The sequence below is a fragment of the Oncorhynchus nerka genome, linkage group LG15 (genome assembly GCF_034236695.1).
Source record: "Oncorhynchus nerka isolate Pitt River linkage group LG15, Oner_Uvic_2.0, whole genome shotgun sequence".
In the NCBI taxonomy this organism is placed as follows: Eukaryota; Metazoa; Chordata; class Actinopteri; order Salmoniformes; family Salmonidae; genus Oncorhynchus; species Oncorhynchus nerka.
This window is the reverse complement of record NC_088410.1, coordinates 90217855-90241626: the sequence shown is the minus strand read 5'-3', so window position 1 is coordinate 90241626 and position 23772 is coordinate 90217855. Positions and strand designations below refer to the sequence as shown.

Here is a 23772-nt window from a genome sequence, read left to right as displayed (position 1 = left end):
CAGGACTACCTGGCATAATGACTCCTTGCTGTCCCCAGTCTACCTGGCCGTGCTGCTGCTCCAGTTTCAACTGTTCTGCCTGCGGCTATGGAACCCTGACCTGTTCACCGGACGTGCTACCTGTCCCAGACCTGCTGTTTTCAACTCTCTAGAGACAGCAGGAGCGGTAGAGATACTCTGAATGATCTGACATTTACTCCTGAGGTGCTGACCTGTTGCACCCTCGACAACCACTGTGATTATTATTATTTGACCATGCTGGTCATCTATGAACATTTAAACATCTTGGCCATGTTCTGTTATAATCTCCACCCGGCACAGCCAGAAGAGGACTGGCCACCCCTCATAGCCTGGTTCCTCTCTTGGTTTCTTCCTAGGTTCTGGCCTTTCTAGGGAGTTTTTACTAGCCACCGTGCTTCTACACCTGCTTTGCTTGCTGTTTGTGGTTTTAGGCTGGGTTTCTCTACAGCACTTTGCGATATTAGCTGATGTAAGTAGGGCTTTATAAATACATTTGATTTTATAAAACTACTAAACGGTACCACTCTCCCCTGTATATAGCCTTGTTATTGTTATTTTACTGTGGTACTTTTTTTAGCAAATATGTTCTTACTTTAAAAATAATTCTGCATTGTTGGTTTAATGGCTTGTTGGTAAGGTCTACAGCTGTAGTATTCAGCACATGTGACAAATAAAATGTTTTTTGATTTAACAGTTGTTAAGGTGCTGCCTAACTACATTCAAGTAAAGAAAACAACTAGATTTTTTAAATGTCAAAATAACTGTCTTTTCAAGTACAATTTACAAAGCAACCTACTGTCTATTTCCCAATGATTTTTCAGTTTATCTTTGCAGAATCTACCAGATTAAATGAGAAGTTGTCATGGACACTCAGACCCCCATTTACTTTGAACTAAGATCAGACGCTGTTGTACTAACAGAGTTCTGAAGGGGCTTAGGCATTATTTTGGGAGGAGTGGGCTGGGGTGGCAACAAGGCCCTCTGACAAGGGTCAGCTCACACACACACACACACACACACACACACACACACACACACACTGTGTGCATAGGTAACAAGGCTGCCCTAGTATAAATATGACCTGCAGCCAATGGAACTGAAATTCCTTCACACGCTCTTGCTCTCCCTCTGTCACACCCACAGTAGGTATAGTGTCACCAATAGCGTAAGTTAGCCTTGGTGTGCTTTTAGGCTGCACCTTTCAAGTCTTTTCAGTGATCTAGCAGAGTCTAGGAGACAGCCTCAGCCCTCAGGTCCCAATGCAGACGATTCTTCATCAGTCTTCTGGGTGACATAGAGGCCTGCCTGCCTGCCCTACCTGGTACCTGCTTGCCTTCCTGCCTGGTGCCTCTCCTGGCCCATCAGAAAACACCAGACACCTGCAGGCTAACAGAAGAGGAGGCTGGGCTAACTGGACCAGACATCATCATCACCACTAGTCTACATTACATCTGTTGCTGTCCTGTCCTGTCTACACTCAGCAATAGTCTCATCCTTGCCAGAGACCACCCAGAGACCAGCACACCTTGGCCCAGGTAAGGAGTTGGACAGGAAGTCGGCATTCACTTTCTGTGGGGTCTGTGTGTAAGAAAAAGAAAGAAACAGAACTGGCTCCAGGGTGTGTTCTTATGGCTGATTTATCAGGTGCTGTTCACTCTGTGTTGGTCTTATTGTATGTTTTCAGAAAGAAAATGACTTTGCAGTTGCCATGCCTTCAGAAAGTATTCACACTCCTTTACTTTTTTCCACATTTGTTGTGTTACAGCCTGAATTTAAAATGGATAAGAAAATACTTTTATTTTGTCACTGGTGTAAATACAATACCCCCATAATGTCAAAGTGGATTCATGTAAAAAAAAAAAGTTTAAAAAAATGAAAAGCTGTAATGTCTTGAGTCAACAAGACTTCAACCCATTTGTTATGGCAAGCCTAAATAAGTTCAGTAGTAAACATTTTCTGAACAAGTCACATAATAAGATACATGGACTCACTCTGTGTGAAATACTAGTGTTTAACATGATTTTGAATGACTACCTCATCTCTGTACCCCACACATACGATTGTCTGTAAGTGAAATCAAACACAGATTCAACCACAAAAACCAGGGAGGTTTTTGAATTTCCTGCACCTATTGGTTATTGGGTCAAATAAAATAAAGCAGACATTAAATATCCCTTTGAGCATGGTGAAGTTATTAATTGCACTTTTGATGGTGTATCAATACACCCAGTCACTACAAAGATACAGGCATACTTCACATTTTCTTTGTCACATGTGCCGTATACAACAGGTATACCTTACCGTGAAATACTTATAAGCCCTTAACCAACAATGGAGTTTTAAGAAAACTAAATGTAAAAAAAAATATTTACTAAATAAACTAAAGTAATAAATAAAAGAGCAACAGGAAAATAATAACGAGGCTATGTACAAGGAGTACCGGTACCGAGTCAATGTGCGGGTGTACAGGTTAGTCGAGGTAATATGTACATGTAGGTAAAGGTAAATCAGGTAAAGGTAATCAGTAGCAGCGTAAAAAAAAATGCAAATAGTCCGGGTAGCCATTTGATTAGCTGTTCAGCAGCCTCATGGCTTGGGGGTAGAAGCTGTTAAGAAGCCTTTTGGACCTAGAGTTGGAGCTCCGGTACTGCTTGCCATGCAGTAGCAGAGAGAACAGTCTATGACTAGGGTGCCTGGAGTCTTTGGCAATTTTTAGGGCCTTCCTCTGACACCGCCTGGTAAAGAGGTCCTGGATGGCAGGAAGCTTTGCCCTAGTGATGTACGCATTACCCTCTGTAGTGCCTTGGGGTCGGTGGCTGAACAGTTGCCATACCAGGCTGTGATGCAACCAGTCAGGATGCTCTCAATGGTGCAGCTGTAAAACATTTTGAGGATCTGAGGACCCAGGCCAAATCTTTTCAGTCTCCTGAGGGGGAATAGGCGTTGTTGTGCCCTCTTCACAACTTTATTGGTGTGTTTTTGCACCATGATAGTTTGTTGGTGATGTGGACACCAAGGAACTTGAAACTCTCAACCTGCTCCACTCTAGCCCCGTCGATGAGAATGGGGCCATGCTCGGCCCTCCTTTTCCTGTAGTACACGATCATCTCCTTTATCTTGATCACGTTGAGGGAGAGGTTGTTGTCCTGGCACCACACTTCAAGGTGACTGTCCTATAGGCTGTCCCGCTGTTGTTGGTGAACAGGCCTACAACCGTTGTGTCGTAGGCAAACATAATGATGGTGTTGGAGTCGTGCTTGACCACGCAGTCTTGGGTGAACGGGGAGTACAGGAGGGGACTAAGCACGCACGCCAAAGGGGCCCCCGAGTTGAGGATTAGTGTAGCAGATGTGTTGTTGTCTACCCTTACCACTTGGGGACGGCCCCTCAGGAAGTCCAGGATCCAGTTGTAGAGGGAGGTGTATAGTCCCAGGGTCCTTAGCTTAGTGATGAGCTTTGAGGGCACTATGGTGTTGAATGCTGAGCTGTAGTCAATGAACAGCATTCTCACATAGGTGTTTATTTTGCCCAGGTGGGAAAGTGCAGTGTTGCGTGCAATAGAGATTGCGTGATCTGTGGATCTGTTGGGGCGGTATGCAAATTGGAGTGGGTCTAGGGTTTCTGGGATGATGGTGTTGTTGTGAGCCATGACCAGACTGTGATAGGACAAAACTGAGGATGGATTAACAACATTTTAGTTACTCCACAATACTAACCTAACTGACAGAGTGAAAAGAAGGAAGCCTGTACAGAAAAAAAACTATTCTGTAATACTGCAAAAAATGTTGCGAAGCAATTAACATTTTATCCTGAATACAAAGTGTTATGTTTGGGCCAAATCCAATGCAACACATTACTGAGTACCACTCCATATTTTCAAGCATTTTCGAGGAATTCTTGGTTCTGGCTGCTTTCCAACAGACACTGGGAGATGAATTCCCCTTTCAGCAGGACAATAACCTAAAACACAAGGCCAAAAACACTGGAGTTGCTTACCAAGATGACATTGAATGTCCCTGAGTGGCCAGGTTTGACTTAAATCTACTTTAAAATCTATGGCAAGACCTGAAAATGGTTGTCTAGCAATGGTCAACAACCAATTTGACAGAGCTTTAAGAATTTTGAGAAGAATAATGGGCAAATTTCACCCTTTGAAAGCTCTTATACACTTACCCAGAAAAACTCACAGCTGTAATCACTGCCAAAGGTGCTCCTAAAACTTTTTTTAAAAATCCTCTTAAATCATGTTTTCACTTTGTTATTAGGGGGTATTGTGTGTAGAATTTATTTTGAAGTCAGGCTGTAGCACAAGAAAATGTGGAATAAGTCAAGGGGTATGAACACTTTATGAAGGCACTGTGTCTTATGGGGTAAAGGTCTATGGGGTTATGTTTTATGAAGAGAGATCAAGCATCAGGGAAGCTACTCCAAAAATATAGTTTGCCATGCTACCAATTACTTCACACTGGAAGAAGTTAAGCTACACTAAAACTACCCTTAACAAAAATATAGTTGACTAAAGTAACTTTGAAAAAGAAAACTGACCAAAAATATAAACTCAACATGTAAAGTGTCGGTCCCATGTTTCATGAGCTGAAATAGAAGATCCCAGAAATGTTGTGAACAAATGTGTTCATATCGCTGATGTCAACGTTGTGAACAGAGTGCACCATGGTGGCGGGGAGTTATGGTATGGGCAGGCATAAGCTAGGGACAACAAACACAATTGCATTTTATCGATGTCCATTTGAATGAACAGAGATTCCGTGACGAGATCCTGAGGCCCATTGTCGTGCCATTCATCCGCCGCCATCACCTCATGTTTCAGCATGATAATGCACGGCCACATGTCGCAAGGATCTTTACACAATTCCTGGAAGCTGAAAATAGCCCAGTTCTTCCATGGCCTGCAGACTCACCAGACATGTCACCCACTGAGCACGTTTGGGATCCTTTGGATTGACGTGTACGACAGTTTGTTTCAGTTTCCGCCAATATCCAGCATCTTTGCACAGCCATTGAAGAGGAGTGGGACAACATTCCACAGGCCACAATCAACAGCCTGATCAACTCTATGAGAAGGAGATGTGTCGCTCTGCATGAGGCAAATGGTGGTCACACCAGATACTAACTGGTTTTCAATTCCATGTCCCTACTTAAAAAATAAAATTGCTATCTGTGACCAACAGATGCTTATCTGGGGCCTAATGAATTTATTTCAGTTGACTGATTTCTTTATATGAACTGTAACTCAGTAAAATCTTTGAAATTATTGAAATTATTGCATGTTGCAGTGTAGGTCACTACATCCAAAATACTTAATAAATACTTATTATATGTCAATCTGAATTGCAAGAATACTACAGAATCTGTGCTATTGCATCCATCTGTGTATTTTGGATGTTTGTCAATCAATATAGTAATCACCATTCAATCACAAATGTGGCCACAAACCAATTTTTCTGTCATAATATACAAAGTATCTTTCCAATAAGAGATACTGGAGGATCCCAACAGTAATAAAAATGAGGCCAGAAAAGTACAGGCACCTGATGGTTTTAGGTTGTACAGAAAAGTACAGGCACCTGATGGTTTTAGGTTGTACAGAAAAGTACAGGCACCTGATGGTTTTAGGTTGTACAGAAAAGTACAGGCACCTGATGGTTTTAGGTTGTACAGAAAAGTACAGGCACCTGATGGTTTTAGGTTGTACAGAAAAGTACAGGCACCTGATGGTTTTAGGTTGTACAGAAAAGTACAGGCACCTGATGGTTTTAGGTTGTACAGAAAAGTACAGGCACCTGATGGTTTTAGGTTGTACAGAAAAGTATAGGCACCTGATGGTTTTAGGTTGTACAGAAAAGTACAGGCACCTGATGGTTTTAGGTTGTACAGAAAAGTACAGGCACCTGATGGTTTTAGGTTGTACAGAAAAGTATAGGCACCTGATGGTTTTAGGTTGTACAGAAAAGTACAGGCACCTGATGGTTTTAGGTTGTACAGAAAAGTAGCTGGTTTTGTTTGGCTGCTACCCAACCCATAACACCATAGCACATGAATATGTCTCCAAATAAATAACAAAGTGCATTTCGCCCACATCATTTCAGAGATAGAAAAGATAAAGGGGTGCGGGTGCTCAAGAGCTCTCCACACTCAAAACATCAAATTCAGATTAATCAATCAGCAATGAAATATTTAGAAAATATAAAAAAGGTAACTGTAGACACCCCTCTCTGAAGATCCTGGCCTGGTGCCATTGCAGGGGGAAATGGTCCTGTCACAAGAATAGCAAAATAGCGTGACAGAAAGAAACCATTCACTCTAGTTCATACAAATCCCTTCTAAGCAAGGAAATAAAAACCAACATCCCTCATTCAAATCCAGTCATGTAGATTCAACCACTATTGTTCATTGATTGATTTATACCAGAGGGCATTGTTACCCTGGAAAGGGTAAGGGGATACTGGGCTTCCATAACATGTAGGGGTACGTAGGGATATGTCACAATGAATATATTACAGATACTTTACATGGTGATGAAATGCTTCTTGATTCTTGCTTACCTTTCTGGGGTCATTCCAGGTGTCCATAAAGACAGAGGGGAATAACTCAAGAGACTTCATTGGAAAGTAGTCAATATGAAATATGTCCAGAAGTGTGTCCCAGGGACATGCTTTCTCATGCTTCACATGCAAATATACAGTATATGTGAATGCTCCTGGGTGATACAGTCGTCATGGTTGATTCATATTAATTCGACAGTTAGTCAAGACGTTATGAAGCAGATCTTTTTTCAGCTTTTGCTGTTTTCTGCAATTACAGTATGTTTCTGTGTTATTGGTCATCCCCAAAATATTTATGTCCACAAAAAAATGTCTAGACTAATTATTATTATTTTTATTTTTTATTATTTTTCACCCTTATTTAACCAGGTCAGCTAGTTGAGAACAAGTTCTTATTTACAACTGCGACCTGGCCAAGATAAAGAAAATCAGTTTGACACATACATCAACACAGAGTTACACATGGAAAAAACAAACATACAGTCAATAATACAGTAGAGTCTATATAAAGTATATATACAGTGTGTGCAGGTAATCAAATGGCTACCCGGACTATTTGCATTGTGTGCCCCCCCCAACCCCTCTTTTCAGGCTGCTACTCTCTGTTTATCATATATGCCTTGTCACTTTAACTATACATTCATGTACATACTACTGCAATTGGGCCGACCAACCAGTGCTTCCGCACATTGGCTAACCGGGCTATCTGCATTGTGTACCACCCACCACCAGCCAACCCCTCTTTTACGCGACCACTACTCTCTGTTCATCAAATATTCATAGTCACATTAACCATATCTACATGTACATACTACCTCAGTCAGCCTGACTAACCGGTGTCTGTATGTAACCTCGCTACTTTTATAGCCTCGCTACTGAATATAGCCTGTCTTTTTACTGTTGTTTTGTTTCTTTACCTACCTATTGTTCACCTAATATTTTTTTTTGTACTATTGGCTAGAGCCTGTAAGTAAGCATTTCACTGTAAGGTCTACACCTGTTGTATTCGGTGGACGTGGCAAATAAACTTTGATTTGATTTGATTTGCAAATGAGGTAGGATAAGGGAGGTAAAGGCAATAAATAGGCCATGGTGGCGAAATAATTACAATATAGCAATTAAACACTGGAATGGTTGATGTGCAGAAGATGAATGTGCAAGTAGAGATACTGTGGTGCAAAGGAGCAAAATAAATAAATACAGTATGGGGATGAGGTAGTTGGATGGGCAATTTACAGATGAGCTATGTACAGGTGCAGTGTGAGCTGATCTGTGAGCTGCTCTGACAGCTGGTGCTTAAGGCTAGTGAGGGAGATATGAGTCTCCAGCTTCAGTGATTTTTGCAGTTCATTCCAGTCATTGGCAGCAGAGAACTGGAAGGAAAGGCGGCCAAAGGAAGATTTGGCTTTGGGGGTGACCTGCTGGAGCATGTGCTATGGGTGGGTGCTGCTATGGTGACCAGTGAGCTGAGATAAGGCGGGGCTTTACCTAGCAGAGACTTGTAGATGACCTGGAGCCAGTGGGTTTGGCGGTGAGTATGAAGCGAGGGCCAGCCAATGAGAGGGTACAGGTCGCAGTGGTGGGTAGTATATGGGGCTTTGGTGACAAAACGGATGGCACTGTGATAGACTGCATCCAATTTGTTGAGTACAGTGTTGGAGGCTATTTTGTAAATTACATCGCCAAAGTCAAGGATCGGTAGGATTGTCAGTTTTACGAGGGTATGTTTGGCAGCATGAGTGAAGAATGCTTTGTTTGCGAAATAGGAAGCCAATTCTAGATTTAATTTTGGATTGGAGATGCTTAATGTGTGTCTGGAAGGATAGTTTACAGTCTAACCAGACCCCTAGGTATTTGTAGTTGTCCACATATTCTAAGTCAGAATCATTCAGAGTAGTGATGCTGGACTGGCGGGCAGGTGCGGGCAGCGATCGGTTGAATAGCATGCATTTTTACTTGCATGTAAGAGCAGTTGGAGGCCACAGAAGGAGAGTTGTATGGCATTGAAGCCCGTCTGGAGGTTAGTTAACACAATGTGCAAAGAAGGGCCAGAGGTATACAGATATTTTACTCATTCCAAGACTTCCCCATTTGAAGTTTAATAGTGTGAGGTATATGCCCTCAGATGGGAAGAGAGCTAGGGGACAGAACATGTTTGTGTCATTATTATAAAGATTTCAATTGTTACTGAATGACTGATCTTAATAATGACACATTGATCTATTATGAACTCTCACCAGGAATATTTAAAATGAGTCACATTCATTGTACTTTTCTCTGCACATATATATATATTTTTAATGTGTTTTCAATATCTCTTCATTATTGACACAAGCTTCTTGGGTCTTTACTTTTTGAACAGACCTCATATAAAACACCTGGTTATCAGTGTGTTAAAGATTTCCTCTGACCTCAATTGGAGTTCCTGGTTAAATAAGGGTTAAATAAAGCATTATGACATGGTGTAAGGAGAGTCAAATGGCTGTATTAGGTTATATTTCTCTCAGCAAAGACTATTTCCTGGGAACAGCAGACTTTGCTGGGTATATGTAGCTTCCCAGCATTCTCTTGTTGCGGTAGAAGCCTGCCGTAGAGCGCAATCATTATCTTTTCTTTTCTTTCGTCTCGGAACTGTTCTTTCATTCGTCGGTTCCAAGTTTCCCGTGAGAAACAATGACAACGAATCCCTGTGGCTCCAGATTTCTCTTTAAACCGTACACATTTACACACACAGCAAACATGCCTGACTATATATACTTCTTTAACCCCAAAATCAAACAGGGGAGCCCTTTGGAGGAGCACAGGGAGAGGAGTTTAACAAGGGAAATGTGGTGACTGTTGTATTTCCCTATATCTAGTACTTATGCCAACTTTTGTCTCAAAGAGTCATTTTAAACCAGATACAACAGTCTTGTAAAAGACCAAGCAGTCAGGGTATTTGACTCCTGTTCCTGAGAAAGTCACTAGTCACTAGCATCCTAATATTGAAATGGAAAAACCTTTGGATATACCGTACTTAATGTTAAACACATTATTTATATTAAAGAAAGTTTTGCCTTCATGAGCTTCTCATAGGGATAGGACCCAAAACAATAAGTGTTACTTAACCTGACCACCCATCCTACATACTACATGTCTCCATAGAGGACCTGTCATAGTAAAGCTGGTTAGGAACCACAGAGACTCTAGCTGAACATCAAGCTGAGATGCAGAGTAAACCAAGAAAGAAAAGAAAGAGGAATGAATTTAGTTACCAGGGAGGATGGCTGCCTTCACGGCTATAGTCCCTCCGACTGTGTGTCTAAGGCCTGCCCTGGATGGTTACCAGGGATGATGGCTGCCTTCAAGGATATAGTCCCTCTGACTGTGTGTCTAAGGCCTGCCCTGAATGGTTACCAGGGATGATGGCTGCCTTCACGGATATAGTCCCTCTGACTGTGTGTCTAAGGCCTGCCCTGAATGGTTACCAGGGATGATGGCTGCCTTCACTGATATAGTCCCTCTGACTGTGTGTCTAAGGCCTGCCCTGAATGGTTACCAGGGATGATGGCTGCCTTCACGGATATAGTCCCTCTGACTGTGTGTCTAAGGCCTTCCCTGGATGGTTACCAGGGATGATGGCTGCCTTCACATCTATAGTCCCTCTGACTGTGTGTCTGACCTGTCCAGCAAATGGTGCAGATCCTAATTCTCCTGAAATGAATATCACCGTCTTGACCAAACTCATTTAGAGATCAGGCAGGCCCTTAATCCCTCCCCTGGGGAGCATGTTTGCGCCTCTTTCTCCCGTCCCCTCTCCTTTTGGAAAAAGCTAACATGGCTACATTTGCCAGGCTAATGGGCTTAGCACAAGCTGTTACAGAGGAGAGTGGACACACAGCAGGCTAGCAGGGACACTGCCTGGTGCTTTTTTTAATCTGACCCCTGATGAAGGGAAAACTCAGTGGGTTATCCCTAGACCCCTAGCGGGACATTGGGAGATAAAAGGAGGAATGGGGGAGGGGGTAGACTGGGGGTTGGAGACACAGAGAATAGAGAAATAGAGAGAGAAAGAGGAGAGAGTTGAACTATTTTGGGGAGGATAACTTCATTTCCTTTAGGGTGGGTTACAGCTCTGGGACTGATACAGAGTTGTTGTAGGTCTGTCAAGTGTGTTCCTGCAAGGATTATTGGGTAATGCTAAACAAGCCTTTTTCCCACCCCAGGGAATATTCTATGACAAGTTTCTTCATTTCTTTGATAAAACAACAATATAACAAGTGGAAAAATGGATCAACTTAAATCTATTGTCCTTATTGATGGCTTCGGTGGCTGTTGCTGGGTGTGGCACGGTAGTGTTATAACTGTTTTATTAATACCTTGGCTCACAGTCTCTTTGGACAAACAAAGCATGTCACTCTTTGAGCATGTGCTATGTGAGAGCAGGCATCTTTTAACATAGCACAACTACTGATAACCCTGTCTGTATGACACCTATGCTCCTTCCCTTCTACAACCTGTGGCAGCAGGTAGCCAGGTACACTTAACCATAGTGAGGTCATCCTGTGATTACACTGGCATCCTCTTGATGTTGACTTAGGATGGACATTTAAAGCCAGTAGAAATGCACCTGTGAAGAAAATGTTCTCAAGGTTTTTCCTGTTCAGGTCACGTGTTGAGAAATACCTCTGGGACATTTTACACGAGGCAGGGAAAACTACTGAAACCAACATGTAGGTAAACAGAGTGAATTGACACAAGGGTGCTCTGGAGTCACACCCGGCACCGCAGTCCATCTGGAGGACTCACACCCACAATCCCCTGAAGGACTCACACCTACAATCCCCTGGAGGACTCACACCTACAATCCCCTGGAGGACTCACACCTACAATCCCCTGGAGGACTCACACCTACAATCCCCTGGAGGACTCACACCTACAATCCCCTGGAGGACTCACACCTACAATCCCCTGGAGGACTCACACCTACAATCCCCTGGAGGACTCACACCTACAATCCCCTGGAGGACTCACACCTACAATCCCCTGGAGGACACACACCCACAATCCCCTGGAGGACTCACACCCACAATCCCCTGGAGGACTCACACCCACAATCCCCTGGAGGACTCACACCCACAATCCCCTGGAGGACTCACACCCACAATCCCCTGGAGGACTCACGCCCACAATCCCCTGGAGGACTCACACCCACAATCCCCTGGAGGACTCACACCCACAATCCCCTGGAGGGCTAACACCCACAATCCCCTGGAGGGCTAACACCCACAATCCCCTGGAGGACTCACAGCCACAGTCCCTCTGATGGACTTTCTTACAGTTTTGTAACTGTTGCATGTTTAGCAGCCGGAGCTTTGGGCACGGATAGTTTCTCGAAGGTACTGTGATTTTGAGTTACTGCAGGAGTAACACCTACTGCATAAAATGATATGTTCATAATACCTTGTTTTGGAATTTCAATCATTTAAATAATTCCAAAATTTTATTAAAATTTGGCTATCAGGAAGCTCGTTTAGGTCACTGGCAAAATCTTCTTTACATAGTTTTCAGTGAAAGAGACTTTTACGTTTTCCTGTCCGACATTGAACTGATTTGAATATGAAATAAGAGAGCTAGTGCGTGCTATTGCTCATTCCCACTTAAATAAAGAAACACTTGTTTACTTTGGGTCAACAAGTAGGCTATGTGAAAGTGTGGAGAATTATCCGCATAGCACTCAGCTGAAATGGTGTTACAGGATCAAACACCATTTGATGACAAACCGTTGTTATTCATTATTTCGTCATCTAAACTTTATGAATGTGGCCAATGCACTGTATCTTCACACCTACAGTATATAAAGATATCAAATATAAAATACTGATGTACTACTTTGACCTTTGACCTGTAAATATTCATGACTATTGTAAACTATATTTCCATTCCAGGAGGCAGCAGCCATGTCGAGTCCGGGGGAGAGTCTATCATCAGAGGGCAGCAGCTCATTGTTACCGCCCTGCCTAGGTCTGCCCGAGAGAAACATGGGACACAGGGCCGGGGCTGCCTGGGAGATGGAGGACACCAAGCCCTGCATGGAGGCTCTGGAGCATTGTGGGTTTCCAGGCCTCTACCTGTCCTGCTTCGACATGCTCTTTACGGAGGACTCCGCCTGGCTGGTGAAGGTGTCCGAGGCCTCCCCGGGTCTGGCCTGCGCCATGCCTGTCCCTGTACCCAGGACGGCGCAAGGAGAGGAGCCAGAGCAGTGCCCCGTCATCGACAGCCAGGCCCTGGGGCTCTCCCCGGGGCTAGAGGGCCCGGAGGAGGAGCGATCCCTGGAGCAGGTCCAGAGCATGGTGGTCGGAGAGGTTCTGAAGGACATCGAGACGGCCTGCAAGCTGCTCAACATCACCCCAGGTAGGTACTGGTACTGTAGTAAGCTGGCACTCTCATTCTAGAAATATTATTATTAGAGTTTATGGATATTTCTGTTTGAAGCTATGTTCTGTGGTGGATACTCATTCCATGTCCAATGTACAATTAAATTATGGTTGTTACTAGAGGTCGACCGATTAATCGGAATGGCTGATTAATTAGGGCCGATTTCAAGTTTTCATAACAATCAGATATCGGTCATTTTGGATGCCGATTTTACCATTTTTTTTATTTATGTATTATTATTATTTATTTTTTACACCTTTATTTAATCTTTATTTAACTCGGCAAGTCAGTTAAGAACACATTCTTATTTTCAATGACGGCCTAGGAACGGTGGGTTAACTGCCTTGTTCAGGGGCAGAACGACAGATGTTTACCTTGTCAGCTCAGGGATTCAATCTTGCAACCTTACGGTTAACTAGTCCAACGCTCCAACCACCTGCCTCACGAGGAGCCCGTCTGTTACGGGAATGCAGTAAGAAGCCAAGGTAAGTTGCTAGCTAACATTAAACATAATCAATCATAATCACTAGTTATAACTACACATGGGTGATGATATTACTAGTTTGTCTAGAGTGTCCTGCGTTGCATTCGTGAAAAAGGACTGTCGTTGCTCCAAAGTGTACCTAACCATAAACAACAATGCCTTTCTTAAAATTAATACACAGAAGTATATATTTTTAAACCTGCATATTTAGCTAAAATAAATCCAGGTTAGCAGGCAATATAACCAGGTGAAATTGTGTGACTTCTCTTGCGTTCATTGCATGCAGAGTCAGGATATATGCAACAGTTTGGGCCGCCTGGCTCATTGCGAACTAATTTGCTAGAATTTTACGTAATTATGACATAACATTGAAGGTTGTGCAATGTAACAGGAATATTTAGACTGATGGATGCCACCCATTAGATAAAATACGGAACGGTTCCGTATTTCACTGAAAGAATAAACGTCTTGTTTTCGAGATGATAGTTTCCGGGTTTGACCATATTAATGACCTAAGGCTCGTATTTCTGTGTGTTATTATATTATAATTAAGTCTATGATTTGATAGAGCAGTCTGACTGAGAGATGGTAGGCACCAGCAGGCTCGTAAGCATTCATTCAAACAGCACTTTGGTGCATTTTGCTAGCAGCTCTGCTGTTTATGACTTCAAGCCTATCAACTCCCAAGATTAGGCTGGTGTAACAATGTGATGTGAAATGGCTAGCTAGTTAGCGGGGTGCGCGCTAATAGCGTTTCAAATGTCACTTGCTCTGAGACTTGGAGTAGTTGTTCCCCTTGCTCTGCATGGGTAAAGCTGCTTCGAGGGTGGCTGTTGTCTTTGTGTTCCTGGTTCGAGCCCAGGTAGGAGCGAGGAGAGGTACGGAAGCTATACTGTTACACTGGCAATACTAAAGTGCCTATAAGAACATCCAAAGGTATATGAGATACAAATGGTATAGAGAGACATAGTCCTATAATCCCTTAATAACTACAACCTAAAACTTCTTACCTGGGAATATTGAAGACTCATGTTAAAAGGAACCACCAGCTTTCATATGTTCTAAGCAAGGAACTTAAATGTTAGCTTTCTTACATGGCACATATTGCACTTTTACTTTCTTCTCCAACACTTTGTTTTTGCATTATTTAAACAAAATTGAACATGTTTCATTATTTATTTGAGGCTAAATTGATTTTATTGATGTATTATATTAAGTTCAAATAAGTGTTCATTCAGTATTGTTGTAATTCTCATTATTACAAATACATTTAAAAAATCGTTTTTTTTTTGGTCCTCCAATAATCGGTATCGGTATCGGCTTTGAAAAATCATAATCGGTCGACCTCTAGTTGCTACATCAGCATTCTGTGCATTTCATATTTGATGTGGGCTACAAACCATAGTCCATGCACTTTCTCCTAATTGTTATTCTATGGCTGCCATCGCTGCATGATCCTTTCTCCTTTTCAAGAGCATTAAAAGAAGGTTGACTGACTGAAAGCTCAGCCATAATTAAAGAAATCAAATGACAAATTGAATCAAATTTTATTTGTCACATGCTCCAAATACAACAGGTGAAATGCTTACTTACTACAAGCCCTTAACGAACAATGCAGTTCAAGAAATAGAGTTAAGAAAATATTTACTAAATAAACTAAATAAAAGTAAAAAAATGTATTAAATGAAAAGTTACACAAGAAAATAACAATAACGATGCATAAGAGACCGTAGCAGCAACATTATGTACAAAATAAGTTACAAACAATGCGACAAAACTAACAAAATAGCATATAATGTGCATCTGACTTGAAGTGTGCAGACTTTTTCCGGTTTCTCCAGTTTTGCCTTTTGCCTCCAGCACCTTCACTAATCAGCTGTGGGTGTACGGTAGATTCTTCTTATTATCTAATAGCATTAAGAACACCATGGCCGATCATTCTAGCGTATTCATGCATTACTGTCCAGGTATTGACAGAGGTATTGATGTATTGATTCAGAGCAGACAAGTCTCCCTGAGACAAAAGATACTCCTGCTGCTATATGATAATGGCTGGATGACAGCTCGATGAAGAATGATATCTCTCTGACGCAAGTCATGTTTGTCTGCTCCAGGATCTGTATAATCCCAACCTTTGCATGCATTTAACACATACCCAACAGGACTTTATGGGAATGACGTTGTTGCTCGCATGCCAGCCGTGTACACAGTACTTGGGTGAGGTCTGTTCAACTGGCAAAGCAAACAGCAGGTTGAAGGAATACAGTACTGTATGTGTACTGTAAGATGACTTCAGTCAGTCACACCCTGACATTTCAGAGCCCCTCATCCTGCTGCTGCTGCTGTTGTATCGAAATTGTGGTGTCGTGGTGTGTTTCAACTGATGAAAACGATTGTAGAATAAACAACAGAACAGTACCGTACCTTATGCAAACCACCATTCTCCCAAGCTCATGCCTGTGATTAGAGTTTACCCAGAGTGAACCTCACAGAGAAAATACTAGTCAAATAAACAGCTTGAGATGAAGACAGTGATAGGCCTCTGACTGACAGCATTTGTGTTTGTATATGTCTGCATACATACATATGCATAGATACATATAGGGAGGGATCTATTCAGGGTAGTTAAAGAGGGTTACCAAAACAACAATGAACACAGTAGAGATGCTAGATGTGTGTGTGGTCCCTATACCACAGTGTCACTTGATCTTTGATCTCACACACACACACACACACCTTTTTTTTTAACCCTGAAAAGATCCTTCCCTATTGAAGGTCAACAGACATGCAGTTGACAGTTATCGTAAATGTTACTGCTAGTTAATAGTACTGCTAGCTAATAGTTTCTATAGATGTATAGGGGACTAACCCCCCCAAAAGTGATATTTGTATTGTTTTTATCTGTTATCCCCAGACCCCATGGAGTGGAGCTCGGGGAACGTTCAGAAGTGGTTGCTGTGGACAGAGCATCTGTACAGACTGCCTCAGGCTGGAAAGACCTTCCAGGAGCAGACTGGGAAAGACCTGTGTGCCATGAGTGAAGAGGACTTCAGGCAGAGGGTCCCTCAGTGTGGAGACACTCTGCACGCCCACCTGGACATCTGGAAGTCAGGTGTGTTATAATAACTGTATGACTGGTGTGTGTATGATATAATACACGCAACATGTAAAGTGTTGGTCCCATATTTCATGAGGGAAAGCTTACCTGCGTACTCGTCGTCCTCACCAGGGTGACTGCAGTTCATGGAGCAACCGAATTGAATGGGAAAATGCTCACCTTCGATGGCCGCTTGCACGCTGGAGAAGTGTGTACCAGGCAGATTGCAGACATTGTGTATGGCGTTGTGTGGGCGAGCAGTTTGCTGTCAACATTGCAAATAGAGTGCCCCATGGTGGTGGTGGGGTTATGGTATGGCATATGGCTGCCCATTATATTAATGCTAATTTGAATGCACAGAGATACTGATCCTGAGGCCATTTTCATCCACCCCCATCACCTCATGTTTCAACATGATAATGCACAGCCCCATATCGCAAGGATCTGTACGCAATTCCTGGAAGCTAAAAATGTTCCAGTTCTTCCACGGCCTGCAGACTCACCAGACATGTCACACATTTAGCACGTTTGGATGCTCTGAATCGACGTGTACGACAGCGTGTTCTAATTTACGCCAATATCCAGCCACTTCGCACAGCCATTGAAGAGGACTGGGACAACATTCCACAGGCCACAATCAACAGCCTTATCAACTCTATGCGAAGGAAATGTGTAGTACTGTATAACGCAAATGGTGTGGTGTTCTGATCCACACCCCTATTTTTTAAAGGGTATCTGTGACCAACAGATGCACATCTGTATTCCCAGTCCATAGAATAGGGCCTAATGAATTAATTTTGATTTACCTATTTCCTTACACGAACTGGAACTCAGTAAAATCTTTGACATTGTTCCATGTTGCGTTTATATTTTTTCTCAGTGTAGCTGTATGACTGTCATAGACATTCAGCTGTGTTATAATACTGTGGCTGGATGACTAGCACAGACAGTCAGCTGTGTTATAATACTGTGGCTGGATGACTAGCACAGACAGTCAGCTGTGTTATAATACTGTGGCTGTATGACTAGCACAGACAGTCAGCTGTGTTATAATACTGTGGCTGGATGACTAGCACAGACAGTCAGCTGTGTTATAATACTGTGGCTGGATGACTAGCACAGACAGTCAGCTGTGTTATAATACTGTGGCTGGATGACTAGCACAGACAGTCAGCTGTGTTATAATACTGTGGCTGGATGACTAGCACAGACAGTCAGCTGTGTTATAATACTGTGGCTGGATGACTAGCACAGACAGTCAGCTGTGTTATAATACTGTGGCTGTATGACTGGCGTAGACAGTCAGCTGTGTTATAATACTGTAGCTGTATGGCTGGCGTAGATAGTCAGCTGTGTTATAATACTGTAGCTGTATGTCTAGCATAGACAGTCTGCACATACTGTGCTACTGTTTTCTATAGTGAAGCTTGTATTATTCTGTTCAAACAATACAACAATTAATCTCTCTCTTTTTGTATCCCCTTCTTTCTCTCCCCACAGCTGCCTGGATGAAAGAGAGGTGTTCAGTTGGAGACAGCAAAATCACAGGTAGGTTTAGCCTAGTAGCTTTGTTAGGACAGAAAGTGACATGAATCTCGTTTCTCCAGGACCAGAGTGTTGTTGGCCCTTGGGAAGGAGTAGTGACAGTTGTGTTCATAGCTCCTAGGTAGAAGAGCAGAGGGTCATGTATAGTGCAGTCTTGTTGGCAAATATGTGTGTGTGTGCTCATCCCTCCCCCCTCTGTGCAGGCGGAGAAGAGCTGTGGTTGGAGGCAGACTCGTCGTGCTCAGGCCAGCCCATCCACCTGTGGCAGTTCCTCAGAGAGCTGCTCCTCAAGCCCCACAACTACGGACGCTGCATCCGCTGGCTCAACAAGGAGAAAGGTGAGCCAGGCAGGCTGTGTGACCGCCAAGAACTGGGATGGGATAAGTTCAGAAGTATTTTCAACTCTGCAATAATCCATCCTCTTCTCTCTTCTAATGTGTATTATAATTTTCTAATTTCATCAAAAAGATGGAAAATGACAATTGAATGGAGTGACAATGTATTCCATATCTAATCCCACTCTGCTGTCTGCCAGGTATTTTCAAAATCGAGGACTCTGCTCATGTGGCAAGACTCTGGGGACGGAGGAAGAACCGACCAGCGATGAACTATGACAAGCTGAGCCGCTCCATACGGCAGTATTACAAGAAGGGCATCATCCGCAAGCCTGATGTCTCCCAGAGACTGGTCTACCAGTTTGTCCACCCAGTATAAGGGGAAGGAGGAGGACAAAGGCCTACAAAGAAAGGGCCACACGATCACACCTTGGTCTTGAACATTACACAACTAAGCTGAAAAGGGGTAAAACACATGCACTGGCCAATCCCTGTCAGTACACATACCCTTTGCCAGTACGGAAGTGTCAGCTGCCAAAGCTGGCAAATGAAGATTTTATTTTTTTAACGCAGAGAATGTTAAGTGATCTTTCTGGACTGCCCCCCCCCCCGACATTTGAACTGCCTTTTTAATCTGCATGATCTGCCTGTCCTTGTTTTCCTATTGTGTAATTTAACCAATGATCCGTATCTTAAAACTACACTGTAGAATGAATAACAGTTTGTTGTTTGTTAATTGATCAGATCTGGTCCCCGTCCTTCGTCTGGGAATGTATTTAGAAGTTTTGCTTCAGTAGCATTCAGTTCTGGCTGTTATCCAGAGGAACAAACAGCTCCCTCTTTTTTTACTCATCACATGGCACACTTCGGAATTCTCCCGAAAGGCATTTACAATAGAAAATTAGAGCAGTTCACTGAACCTGAATGGGAGTGCATCAACAACTCCTTGGCAGCAAACTCATACAGCCACCACAGTCATCCGACCCTCTCCTATATGCATGCTCCATTAACTTACAGTGGCAAGACAAAGTATGTGAACCCTTTGGAATTACCTGGATTTCTGAATAAATTGGTCATAAAAGTAGACAAACACAGTCTGCTTAAACTAATAACACACAAACAATTATACGTTTTCATGTCTTTATTGAACACAACATGTACACATTCACAGCGTAGGGTGTAATAAGGATGTGAACCCTTGCATTTAATAACTGGTTGACCCTCCTTTGGCAGCAATAAACTCAACCAAACATTTTCTGTAGTTGCAGATCAGACCTGAGCAACGGTCAGGAGATATTGTGGACCACTCCTCTTTACAAAACTGTTTCAGTTCAACAATATTCTTAAGATGTCTGTTGTGAACCGTTTTCGAGGTCATGCCACAGCATTTTAAATCGGGATGAGGTCAGGACTCTGACTGGGCCACTCCAGAAGACGTATTTTCTTCTGTTGAAGCCATTCTGTTGTTGATTTACTTCTGTGTTTTGGGTCGTTGTCCTGTTGCATCACCCAACTTCTGTTGAGCTTCAATTGTCGGACAGATAGCCTTACATTCCCCTGCAAAATGTCTTGATAAACTTGGGAATTCATTTTTCCATCGATGATAGCAAGCTGTCCAGGCCCTGAGCCCCAAACCATGATGCTCCCTCCACCATACTTTTCAGTTGGGATGAGACTTTGATGTTGGTGTGCTGTGCCTTTTTTTCTCCACACATAGTGTTGTGTGTTCCTTCCTTCCAAACAACTCAACTTTAGTTTAATCTGTCCACAGAATATTTTGCCAGTAGCGCTGTGGAACATCCAGGTGCTCTTTTGCAAACTTCAGACGTGCAGCACTGTTTTTTTTGGACAGAAGTGACTTATTCCATGGTGTCTTCCCATGAACACCATTATTGCTTCGTGTTTAACGTATGGTAAACTCGTCAACAGAGATGTTAGCATGTTCCAGAGATTTCTGTAAGTCTTTAGCTGACACTCTAGGATTCTTCTTAACCTCATTGAGCATTCTGCACTGTGCTCTTGCAGTCATCTTTGCAGGACGGCCACTGCTAGGGAGAGTAGCAACAGTGCTGAACTTTCTACATTTATAGACAATTTGTCTTACTGTGGACGGATGAACATCAAGGCTTTTAGAGATACTTGTGTAACCCTTTCCAGCTTAATGCAAATCAACAATTCTTAATCTTAGGTCTTCTGAGATCTCTTTTGTTCGAGGAATGGTTCACATCAGGCAATGCTTGTGAGTGTTTTTTTATAGGGCAAGGCAGCTCTAACCAACATCTCCAATCTTGTCTCATTGATTGGACTCCAATTAGCTTTTGGAAAAGTCATTAGCCTAGGGGTTCACATACTTATTCCAACCTACACTGGGAATGTTTTAATGATGTATTCAATATAGACAAGAAAAATACAATAATGTGTGTGTTATTAGTTTAAGCACACTGTGTTTGTCTATTGTTGTTGTGACTAAGATGAAGATCAGATCAAAAAATCCTACAATGTGATTTTCTGGATTTTTTTCTCCTTTTGTCTGTCATAGTTGAAGTGTACCTATGATGAAAATTACAGGCCTCTCTCATCTTTTTAAGTGGGAGAACTTGCACAATTGGTGGCTGACTAAATACTTTTTTGCCCCACTGTATATACATACATTCACATATATAAACTCAGCAAAAATAGAAATGTCCTCTCACTGTCAACTGCGTTTATTTATGTGTAAATAATTGTATGAACAAGATTCAACAACTGAGACATAAACTGAACAAGTTCCACAGACATGTGACTAACAGAAATGGATTAATGTGTCCCTGAACAAAGGGGGGTCAAAATCAAAAGTAACAGTCAGTATCTGGTGTGGCCACCAGCTGCATTAAGTACTGCAGTGCATCTCCTCATGGACTGGACCCGATTTGCCCGTTCTTGCTCTGAGATGTTACCCCACTCTTCCACCAAGGCACCTGCAAGTTCCTGGACATTTCTGGAGGGAATGGCCGTAGTCCTCACCCTCTGATCCAACCAGATGTGTTCAATAGGATTGAGATCCTGGCTCTTCGCTGGCCATGGCAGAACACTGGCATTCCTGTCTTGCAGGAAATCACGCACAGAACGAGCAGTATGGCTGGTGGCATTGTCATGCTGGAGGGTCATGTCAGGATGAGCCTGCAAGAATGGTACCACATTAGGGAGGATGATGTCTTCCCTGTAACACACAGCGTTGAGATTGCCTGCAATGACAACAAGCTCAGTCCAATGATGCTGTGACACACCGCCCCAGACCCTCCACCTCCAAATCGATCCCGCTCCAGAGTTCAGGCCTCGGTGTAACGCTCATTCCTTTGACGATAAACGTGAATCTGACCATCACCCCTGGTGAGACAAAACCGCGACTTGTCAGTGAATAGCACTTTTTGCCAGTCCTGTCTGGTCCAGTCCTGTCTGGGTTTGTGCCTGTAGGCAACGTTGTTGCCGGTGATGTCTAGTGAGGACCTGCCTTACAACAGGCCTACAAGCCATCAGTCCAGCGTCTCTCAGCCTATTGCGGACTTTCTGAGCACTGATAGAGGGATTGTGCGTTCCTGGTGTAACTCAGGCAGTTGTTGTTGCTATCCTGTACCTGTCGCTCAGGTGTGATATTCAGATGTACCTATCCTGTGCAGGTGTTGTTACACATGGTCTGCCACTGCGAGGATGATCAGCTGTCCATCCTGTCTTATGCAGCTCACAGTACGGACATTTAAATGTATTGCCCTGGCCACATCTGCAGTCCTCATGCCTCCTTGCTGCATGCCTAAGATACGTTCACACAGATGAATAGGGACCCTGGGCATCTTTCTTTTGGTGTTTTTCAGAGTCCGTAGAAAGGCCTCTTTAGTGTCCTAAGTTTTCATAACGGTGGCCTTAATTGCATACCGTCTGTAACCTGTTAGTGTCTTAAAAACCGCTCCACAGGTGCATTTTCATTCATTATTGATGGTCATTGAACAAGCATGGGAAGCAGTGTTTTAACCCTTTACAATGAAAATCTGTGAAGTTATTTGGATTTTTACAAATTATCTTTGAAAGACAGGGTCCTGAAAAAGGGACGTTTCTTTTTTTGCTGAGTTTATATACATACACACATACTTTTTTTAGAATATACCTTTATTATTCCCCGCTAACCATACCACCCCTCCCCCAATTGGAGTAAACTAATAAACAATAATATTTAGGCTTCTACCTTCAGTTTATACATATTATACACATTTTACAGGCACAATCTATTTTACAATAGTTATATTTTGTTTGTTTTTAGTCCTTCCTCTTCTGATTTCTATTTGTAACTGTACTATTTCACAACATTTCTGAACCTACAGTATATACATTTTACAGGCCCAGTATATTTTACATTGGTTATCTTGTTGTTATTAGTCCCACCCTTCAGCTCCATTCAACACCTCCCATCTATTTCTTAACACCATCCATTTTGGATTTCTCTTTGCCATATATTTTTTAACTGTGCTGTGATACTTCACAAAAGTACTGAACATTTCTATTGTCATAGCTTGTCAATTAAAGATAAAAAATGTTGCTCAAATAATTATTATATTATTGATTGATTGACTATGACTTTTCAAATCGCCCAGTGTTGCTATCTGCTGCGTTTGTTCTAGGTAAACGTTGCAATTCTTCAGCCATTCCTGTACCTGTGACCCAAAACGAGCTACATATGGACAGTACCAAAATAAGTTATCTAATGACTCTGCCTCCTCACAGCAAAATCTGCAGAGATGGGAAGATTGTGTCCCCCCCCCCATATATATATATATATATAACATTTTATTGGTTGCAAGAATTTAAAATAAAAAAAATTGAAGTTTTGAATCCGCCGTTGTTTTACTTGACAGTTCATAAACCATGTGCCATGGAATAGGTACATCGAAAATCTCTTCACAACTATTTTGCAATTTATATGGCACAGCTGTCAATTTAAATGAAATTGGTATATGTTTTTATTGATCACAATTTTCTTTAACCATTTATGGTCTTTATTAATGCAGCACCAAAATTCAAAAGGCACTTGTACATCTAAACAATCTTTTTGAAGGTGCATTTTAACAGTTGAACAAGATGAAGGAAAAAGGAAACCGCACGCTGCTCTGGATAGTATCACTGCTCTGGATAGTATCACTGCTCTGGATAGTATCACTGATCTGGATAGTATCACTGCTCTGGATAGTATCACTGCTCTGGATAGTATCACTGCTCTGGATAGTATCACTGCTCTGGATAGTATCACTGCTCTGGATAGTATCACTGATCTGGATAGTATTG

General features: G+C 42.5%; 1 protein-coding gene across 2 annotated transcripts; it reads left to right on the top strand.

Annotated features, from left to right (window-relative positions):
• Window positions 1-1137: 1137 nt before the first annotated feature.
• On the top strand, window positions 1138-23309 carry LOC115143518 (SAM pointed domain-containing Ets transcription factor-like). Of its 2 annotated transcripts, none has more exons than XM_029684019.2 (6): window positions 1138-1556; window positions 12512-12977; window positions 16400-16597; window positions 18083-18130; window positions 18331-18465; window positions 18663-23309. In XM_029684019.2, the coding sequence occupies exons 2-6, from the start codon at window positions 12524-12526 to the stop codon at window positions 18839-18841; spliced, it is 1014 nt and encodes a 337-aa protein (XP_029539879.2). In that variant the 5' UTR covers window positions 1138-1556; window positions 12512-12523; the 3' UTR covers window positions 18842-23309. The 2 variants fall into 2 exon arrangements, with proteins under 2 accessions (XP_029539879.2, XP_029539880.2); XM_029684020.2 differs by lacking the exon at window positions 1138-1556 and adding an exon at window positions 11382-11962.
• The last annotated feature ends 463 nt before the right edge of the window (window positions 23310-23772 follow it).